Source organism: Melanaphis sacchari, unplaced genomic scaffold (assembly GCF_002803265.2).
Source record: "Melanaphis sacchari strain LSU unplaced genomic scaffold, SCAv2.0 Contig80_pilon_pilon, whole genome shotgun sequence".
In the NCBI taxonomy this organism is placed as follows: Eukaryota; Metazoa; Arthropoda; class Insecta; order Hemiptera; family Aphididae; genus Melanaphis; species Melanaphis sacchari.
In genome coordinates this window covers 1,430,658-1,440,374 of record NW_020271570.1, presented here as the reverse complement: position 1 = coordinate 1,440,374, position 9,717 = coordinate 1,430,658, and the positions used below count along the sequence as shown (strand labels likewise).

The 9,717-nt window shown below is 27.5% G+C and overlaps 2 protein-coding genes across 3 annotated transcripts; both read left to right on the top strand.

Annotated features, from left to right (window-relative positions):
- Window positions 1–1,775: 1,775 nt before the first annotated feature.
- Window positions 1,776–5,307, top strand: LOC112601997 (ATP synthase subunit beta, mitochondrial). The gene is made up of 8 exons (XM_025349908.1): window positions 1,776–2,010; window positions 3,134–3,307; window positions 3,381–3,515; window positions 3,603–3,764; window positions 3,825–4,009; window positions 4,068–4,349; window positions 4,407–4,799; window positions 4,872–5,307. Exons 1-8 carry the CDS (start codon window positions 1,893–1,895, stop codon window positions 4,986–4,988), a joined length of 1,566 nt encoding a protein of 521 aa, XP_025205693.1. The 5' UTR covers window positions 1,776–1,892; the 3' UTR covers window positions 4,989–5,307.
- Window positions 5,308–6,820: 1,513 nt separating this feature from the next.
- On the top strand, window positions 6,821–9,543 carry LOC112601976 (cytochrome c oxidase assembly protein COX20, mitochondrial). 2 transcript variants are annotated; one of them, XM_025349882.1, is made up of 4 exons: window positions 6,821–6,898; window positions 6,958–7,026; window positions 7,221–7,396; window positions 9,128–9,543. In XM_025349882.1, exons 2-4 carry the CDS (start codon window positions 6,994–6,996, stop codon window positions 9,225–9,227), a joined length of 309 nt encoding a protein of 102 aa, XP_025205667.1. In that variant the 5' UTR covers window positions 6,821–6,898; window positions 6,958–6,993; the 3' UTR covers window positions 9,228–9,543. The 2 variants fall into 2 exon arrangements, with proteins under 2 accessions (XP_025205667.1, XP_025205666.1); XM_025349881.1 differs by having other exon boundaries at window positions 6,825–7,026.
- The last annotated feature ends 174 nt before the right edge of the window (window positions 9,544–9,717 follow it).

Here is a 9,717-nt window from a genome sequence, read left to right as displayed (position 1 = left end):
ATTATAAACTACTTTAAATGTTATTGTCTTATAGAACCAACATTTTACAGGAAAATGCGAAATAGCATAAATAATTAAAATTTGAACGAGAGTGTAGCATAGTATGTTTAGGTTTTGTTCTTAGACTTTGAGTGGAATGATAAATGTATTGGTGGATTAAACTTTACAGTAATTGAAAAAAAATTAACAAAAAACAGAGAAAGCTAAAATTGTTACTTGACATTAATATATTTCTAAATCAATTTTTCTTAGTAATTCATAAATAAAACAAATACGGAGTTGACATTTTCATTGATTAAGTACCTACTTACATTTTTTAAACACAATGACATTTTTAAAGTATTTAAACTAATTTTAAGCTATTTTTAACTCTATTTCGAATATTTTTTTTAAATTTTGATAAAAATTTTTTTCTTGGTCAAAAAGCTAGAAAATGTAATAAAACATTCCTAATAAGATTATTTCGAATTTACATAGATATAATTGTTTTTATAAATGTTTGAAATTAAAATTTGGATAAAAATCACAAAAATATGTAACTTTTTAATAATTTAAAATGTAATTGGTAGATACAATGTTTTTTATAAAGTTGTATTACGATAAGTTAATTGTAAACTAAATAGCTCTATACATATATCTAAATAGTAAATATATAAATAGCTATGTAATATAGCTATGCATCAAAATATTATAGGAGTAATCTGTATTTCAATAAATAATTATAAAATATATGTAGGTAGTAATTTATTACCTACTTTTGAATTTTGATATAATTTCTTTATTAGGTTTTAGTTATCTCTAATTAAAGTTCGAAATATAACTTTGTATTTTACATTATTCGCTAGATTTTGGCCATTGTTTGAAATACTCGGGCATATTATTCACCTACATTGATTTCTATAATATATTGTTGAGACATTTTATAAAGTGCATTGTAGTGTAATAATTTGCCTGCAAGGACTGTAACAATTATATTTAACTTTTTCAAACATTTTTACAGTAAGATAAATATAGGTATATGTAATTACCTATATCTTTTATTTATTTAAATACCCGTGCAGGATTAAGCACAGTACGACAGTACATATCATATAAATTAAATAGAAAGTATTTGTTGGTAAAAAGCGAATTGGAAAGATATTTACGTGTTCATAAACTCATAAGTATTATATGTCATAATAGCTTGTACAATATAAAAAGAAAATAACATAAAATTGTCAAAATTAAGCATTATATTTTTATAGCTAATGATAAAAATATACTTGAAAGTACTTACAATAAATAGAAAACTGTTAATATTTTAAATTTTTTTGAATTTTTGAGACGTGAATTTTTAAATTATATTAGCATAGCTACCTAGTACTTAGTAGGTATTGCATATTTAATTTATTGACTTTACAAAATGTTTTAATATTTGAAAAAATTATGATGATAACAGTTTTATTTTTTGTTTTTTCATTTTACGCATTTTAGTAATAATACTTTCTAAAACTAAAACTGTAATACTGTTTTCAGTAATTTCAAAAATAACAACCTCAAACTAGTCAAACTGAAACTAAATCCAACAAGGCAAAAAATTACTTTAATAGTTTTATCGCTTCTGTCGTTGCCGCTAATTTTTTGTTCTTTACGGATACAGTGTTGCCAGCGGTTCAGTGACCTAGGGAAAACACATGTTTTACAGTGGACAGCTGACTGCACTCGTCCTGCAAAGGTGAACACACTGCACCTATGTTGGGACGGTTGCGCGGGGGACACGGGCAGCATAGGCGTAGGTCGTCCATTTTGTCCGGTCGTACCCGCTGCAACTCTTCAAGCACACGACACATTTTACTTCGGCCTTTCGCTCAGTTCGTTTGCGTGCAATATAGTTATTTACAAGAAAACTAATCATGTTGAACGCGTTGTCCAGGGCGGCTATTGGGGCCCTGAAGGCCGGCAAAAGCAACCTAACACCGAAAATCGTGCAAAATGAACTACCTAAAGCTATGGTCGCCACCACGTCCACCTGTGAGTATGACGTCCCGTTTTCTCTTATCTTACTAGTCACAGGTTCCGGGAAGAACTCGGCTGTCTTGTCTATTTTTTGGTTTGGTATCTGAAATTTTCTGTCGAAAATTCGCTATTGGCCTTTTAACGCAGTTGATCGGGGCCGTTTTGGTTTTCGGCGTGTACGTAGATCTGTAGATCTGTACCTTGTAATGGCCATACCGGCCGCCGCTGCCGCCTTAATTGTTTTGGGGTTATAGTTATTGAGGATTTAGTTGGACTTGGGACACGGATTGAAAACGGAAAGAGTTTCGTTTAAGACTTTCTTGTTTTTCACGTTAAAATTCCGTTTCAATAAAAAGTCTACAAATGACCTTTTTTGACCTTGGATGGTTTTCCTTTGAACAATGTTAAGTTATAAATGTCTGACGATCTGTTTTTATTATATATTCCTATGACCTATATCGTCCTAATTAATCCATCTATGTTTTATTAAAATTACAGAATATAATAATAATAATTTTACTGATCGCTAATTACTAAAAGATTCAAACTCATTTGAATAGTTTGTACCACCTAGTTATTAAATTAGATAAAGCATTCTTTATTTAATTAACATTTTAACTTTCTATTAAAATTTTATATAGTTACAGATTGATAACTGTTTTACAAATAAATGTTATTTCTACCCAAATTTACATATTTATTAATATTTTATAAGCCATTTCTTATAAAATGGTGAAGTCTTAATCAAAATAGATTAATTCTAATTTGTTTTATTTGGCAGTATCTAACAATTATTATGAATAATAATTTCTTAATAATAAATTACCATGTATTAATTTTATCAAATTCCTAATTATTATTTTTTTTTACTTATTGTATGATACAAATTATTATATTCTTATTAGGTAGATTAAAACTTATATAAACAACTTAAAATAAAATTGTTTTCCAAATTAAATTCTTATTTTTAAAATTAAAATATTTATGTTAAGTTTTTAATAATTATTTTGTTACCTGTTCTGTGAAAAAAAATATTTGCACTAAAAATACTAGGTATCTCTTACATATTTTACAATATCACAAACTTTCATTTATTTTATGTGAAAACTTATTGATAAATATGATTTTTTTAATTTAGCCAACAACAAGGCTGCTGTTAAACCAAAAGCAGGTACATCACAAGGACGTATTGTTGCTGTTATCGGTGCCGTTGTTGATGTGCAATTTGATGAAGAATTACCCCCCATCCTCAATGCTCTTGAAGTACAAAATAGATCTCCACGTCTTGTACTTGAAGTTGCCCAGCATTTGGGTAATCATATTTTATGATTATTATTTAATAATTAACAGTATAAAATATTTACAAATTTATTATTCTAATATAGGTGAAAATACTGTCAGAACTATTGCTATGGATGGTACTGAAGGTCTTGTTAGAGGACAAGAAGTACTCGACTGTGGATCTCCCATCAGAATTCCAGTTGGCGCTGAAACTTTAGGTCGTATTATCAACGTCATTGGTAAATATTTCTATTTCATTGAAGTACAATTTAAAATAATTATCAAATATAGTATTTTTACCATATAAATAATTATTTGTATTTAAGGTGAACCAATTGATGAGAGGGGTCCCATCGCTACTGATAAGACCGCACCCATTCATGCAGAAGCACCTCCTTTTGTTGAAATGAGTGTTGAACAGGAAATTTTGGTCACTGGAATTAAAGTTGTAGATTTATTGGCTCCATATGTAAAGGGAGGAAAAATTGGTAATGATTAAATTAGTTGCTTAATGAAATTTATTTTTATTAATATGATTGTGTACATAGGTTTGTTCGGAGGTGCTGGAGTAGGAAAAACTGTATTGATTATGGAACTGATTAACAACGTTGCTAAGGCTCATGGTGGTTACTCAGTATTCGCTGGTGTTGGAGAAAGAACACGTGAAGGTAATGACTTGTACCATGAAATGATTGAATCCGGTGTAATTTCCCTCAAGGACAAGACCTCAAAGGTATATTATTGAAATTATCAAAGGTGTAATGTACATTTAAATAATTATCTTATTATAGGTAGCGTTAGTATACGGTCAGATGAATGAACCTCCCGGTGCTCGTGCTCGTGTTGCTCTTACTGGCCTTACTGTTGCTGAATACTTCAGAGATCAAGAAGGACAAGATGTATTGCTTTTCATTGACAACATTTTCCGTTTCACTCAAGCCGGTTCTGAAGTATCTGCTTTGTTGGGTCGTATCCCATCTGCTGTAGGTTATCAACCAACTTTGGCCACTGACATGGGTACTATGCAGGAAAGAATTACTACAACCAGCAAAGGATCTATTACTTCAGTACAGGTAAAAAGTTTTGTATGTATTTAATTGTGATTATTATTTAACAGATAATATTTGCAGGCTATTTACGTACCTGCTGATGATTTAACTGATCCTGCTCCAGCTACAACTTTTGCCCATTTAGATGCTACCACTGTATTGTCTCGTGCTATTGCTGAATTGGGTATCTACCCAGCTGTGGATCCATTGGATTCTACATCTCGTATTATGGACCCTAATGTTATTGGTGATGAACATTACAACGTTGCTCGTGGTGTGCAAAAAATCTTACAAGACTATAAATCACTTCAAGATATCATTGCTATTTTGGGTATGGATGAACTTTCGGAAGAAGATAAATTGACCGTCGCTAGGGCTAGGAAAATCCAGAGGTTCTTGTCCCAACCTTTCCAAGTAGCTGAGGTGTTTACTGGACATCCAGGAAAATTAGTACCTCTTGAAGAAACAATCAAAGTAATTAAAGATAATTTATAGTTTGTTTTTTAACTAGTTTTTTAATCATACTAATTTTCTTCTCAATTCTAGGGCTTCTCCAAAATTTTAGCTGGTGAATATGATCATTTGCCAGAAATTGCATTCTACATGGTTGGACCCATTGAAGAAGTAGTTGCTAAAGCTGAAACTTTGGCCAAAAATACATAATTTGTATAAATGATACTAAATTCCATTCACACAAGTTATCCTCGTAAACATTTTGTATTCTTTAAAAATAAACATTATTGTTCGTGTTTCAGCGAATAAATTAAGTAGAGTTATGTAAATACTATTTGTTAAACGGCAAACATCAAAAACCGAATGACCTAGTGCATCTTGAATGACATGTAAGCATGTTGTATCACAATTTAAATTTATTGTTTTTTTTTTTAATGCTGCCAGTTTTCGCCATTTAGATCATTTTTCTGTAACAATTACAATATAAATTATACCGTTTATATGTATAATACATTGTTATTACAAACCATTTACTTGATTTGTAATAAAATTATACTTTGAAAAAAATCTTTTATTTTGAGGATTCAACTTTTTACCTTTAGTTATCCTTTTGCCCTGTATAAATGTGTTTAATGGAAATAAACTACTTGTTAGGTTTTTGTTTTCTAAAATATATTGTTTACTTTAGTAGTATAGTATTTTTATTTATACACGGTTGCACAAGTATTTTTTACTAATGGATAATAGTGTTATGTCATTTCTTGGTAGGCTTATATTTATAATCATTTTAAATATTATATATTATAGGTTTATTAGTAGGTTAACTAGTGATTGTTAGATATGGTCATTATATGTGTTGCGTTTGACGAATCATGTAAATATCTAACATGCCAAAAGTAATGTATAAGTAAGTTCTAATAATACTGAAAATCTAGACCTAAAATTTTTGCTTTAAATGGCAAAAAAAAAGGTTCAATATACTCGTACATAAATTTAATACACATTATGTCTTGATACGTATTAACAAATGACAACGCTGCTAATCATGAATTATGATTAAATCATTTGTTTTTCAGAATTCTACAAAAAAAAAAAAAACATAAAAGGACAGGTTAGTTCATGACTAATAAGCAAATATAAAATTGTAATATGTTAACCAATAGGTTTTAATGTAATACCTATACTATTAAACATATTTATTTTTTTACATATAATCAGTTAAGTTCTGCTAAGATACGTGTAAAATTTGCTAGTAGTTTAATAGGTTAAAATATGTTGAAGGCCTGTTAAGATAAAATTCTAGTTTTTTCTCGTCATTTAATAATTTAACATCGAGAAAAATCAACATTATAATGTTTATACCTGTACTAAATGTTATTTCTTGGTTATTTTTATTTGTTCAAATAAATTACTTTGAAATGGAATAATTGAATTCTTTTTGTATTGTTTTTGTGTTTAAGTAGGGCTTATGAGAGTAGGTAACTGAAAACTGAAATGATAGATGGTGTCTCTGGGGTAAAATTTTACATATTGTCTAAACTGACATGCGTTATATTTTAAAAATTTAAAATTATTGGTTCTAAAAATTAAATGTAAATTTATGTTTATAATTATTGGCTAAATAAAGTAATAATAATAATTGTTTGGTTTTCATAACTAAAATAGAGGCATAATTTTACTAATAATCTATTGATTAAAATTTTATTGAGTACTGAAAATTATGAATTAATAGGTAGTAAGAGCTGAATGTTTAAAGTTTCTCTGTAGTTAATATTTTTTAAATTGCTACAAAACACTTAATATTGTTTAATGAAAAGTCGTTTAGAAAATTAGTAGATATAATATTTTTACATGTATTAGTTGCACCTACTCGTATAAGTGGTCAATTAATTGAAATAATTTTATTAAATGAGCAATAAAAAAAAAAAAAAAAAAATAGAAAAATTTATACTATAAGGTTTTTGATAATATTATCAGAGATCATGACTGTAGATAACAGTTGTATTATCTACCTTTAATATTATTATATGTTAATGTGTTATCATGTTTCTCACGATTAAAATAAAAAAATAGCCGAGGAAAACCTTAAACCACTTGCCGGTGTAAATTGCAAAGGTGAAGTAGCAGAAGTATTTAATTTTTTGTTCTTAGGTAACAAACTTAGAAATAACAATTGCAGGCTGAGAGAACTGTAAAATATTATATCCAATTACCAATGGCGTCGATTTCGAGTGATGAAGATCACAAGGTAAAAATGTAATATTTAATTTATGTATGTTAATTTCAATAAGTTAATAATTGTTGTTTGAAAAAAAAACGTGTCATTAATTTTTCACAGTAATGTTATAAACCTATCATATGGGTTAGTGGCATAGACTAAAATATACCTTATTATGTTGTATATCTTAGTTGGAGGTTAATGTAAAATTCTTATTTTTTTAGCCTTTGATGTTTTTGGGTAAAGATGTCTCAAAAATTCCGTGTTTTCGTAACAGTTTCTTATATGGCATAGTCGGAGGATTTACAATGGGAATCGGTTTTTTTTTGTGTACAAGTAGAACATTACGATCTACACACTTTGGATTTGGTTCTTTTGTTACAATATCTTCTTTCTATTGGTAAATATACCTACATAATATATTGCATGAGTGTTAATTGTTGATCAAGTATATAACTAAATTAATATTATGTAACTTGGGGACATGTCAGTTTCTATGGTTTAAGTATAATATCTATCTTTATAGGTATTGCAATACTTTTCATTGTTTGAATTAAGTATTTAATTTTTTTTTTTTAAATTAAATCAAATTATCCAAGTATAGATTTAATAAGATTTGCTTATTTATCTTTTATTCTAAATTTTTATAATACTTGTTTATTTAGTAATTTTGTATTAATACTGACAAATACTTACTTATAGTAAATACAGTAGTTAACATAAAATTATTAGTAAAATTCTTTCATTACTGCCAAGATTCTAACAGATGATGTAGTGATGGTCTAACACAGGGGTCAGAAATTAAATTCTACGGAGGTCCAGAAAATCAAAAAAAAAAAATTTTGAGGGCCAGTAAAAACTAAAAACTCAGATATTAGTTAATAATTGTTGTGTTATCACAACTATTATTTTAAATAGCTATAAATGATAAACTCCATCGTAATCTCTAAATACATCATAAAATAGATAAAATATTTATTATGTGTGGAAAACCAGCATTATTAAAAAATATATTTTTTGTGGTCCAATTATTTTTCCTTCGCAGGCCGCCTATTGCTGACTACTGGTATAATATTATATCCTTTCACCCGATCACTTAAAATCTGATAAAACCATTTACTATTTGTTGTAATTATACTAGTTAATATTATATTATACATTGGCCATTACCCACCCACCCTACATTCCTTTAAAAACTTTAGAAACAAAGACTTATGCTTAACTTAAAGAATGCTTACAGAAATGATAAACCAATTATTTTTCTTGATTATAACTGATTCATCTTATTTTAGTTACATCAATCACTTAGAGAAAAATAGGAACTTGGCAATATGGTTATATATAATTTTAATAGACTTATTATAAATAATATTATAATATAATGGTACTTACTTAAATAACAAGATTGAACATGAAATGGAAATGGTATAGTAATTAATTATTAAGTTCCATAATATGAGTGTTCCATGTAAAAACTATATATTAGTGTAGTATCAAATTTAAGTTATATTTAAATAATTTTTTTTAGTCTATTGCTTGTAATAAATTATGCGTTTCAAAATGTTCACTATTGATTAAATATACTATTTATACATACTTTATAATCAAAATTTAACGATTTCCCAACTCAAAATCATTATTTATTTTAGTAAAAATATAAATGTGTAATCTATATTTATTGAAAACTATATAGTAAGTATTATATATTATGCATGCATGTAGAGCTTCCAATGATTTCTTTATTATTTCAAATGATGGGGATTGTAGAAACTTCACTTTCTCTCCATTTATGAAAAGTTAGATATTCATAAAAAAATCTTTTATATTTATTTATACAATATAAAGTATCATATTCATTATTAATACTAAATAATATGCATATTAAGTACCTATTTTATTTTTCACTTTTGAGCATTTCTACAAAATAAATGAAAACTATATATTGTTGTTAACTCAAATGAAGACTATAATGCCATAATAACATAGCTTTAATAATAAAAAAGAAAATATACTTGTAGCAACTGATTATAATATAAAAGTACTTAAAATTGTATATTTATTAGTTTATTACTAATATTATTTAATATGTAAATTTTTAACTAAATTATATTTATTGAAAAATTGTTGATAGGGTTATTTGCAGACACAACTATGATAATACAGAAGAAAGACTAAATGAACTGAAGGGTATTATCAAAGCTAAGAAGAGTGGCGCTGATATCAATGACTGAACATCATTACACATATTATAATGAATAAATTATACTCGCCGATACCACTACAATCTATTTGTATATATTAGTACATAAGTTGTGTTTAGATCGGTTTCAAAATTGAATTGCTTAAGCGTTTAATAAAAATCTCGGGGTTTGTAGTGCCTCGCAAGTACTGTTGTGTGCTCACTGCTGTAAGTACTTACTTCAAGTATGGTAATCAAAGGAGGTTGGATATAAACACACTAGAGCTTACTGTGCCTAGTTATTATTATGTAGAAATTGTTTTTGGTCAATTATTTTTATAGACAAATACATGTTAAGTGGTTATTAAGCTATTGTATTTTATTAACGATGGTTTAAAACAAAAAGTATATACATAATATTGGTTAAAGACATAAGTACGAATAGGAATCCAGGCAACAATAAGGAATACATAATAATTATGATTATATTATATATCGAAGGTTTGTACACATAATAATATTGTATTTTTAGGGGCAAAGTC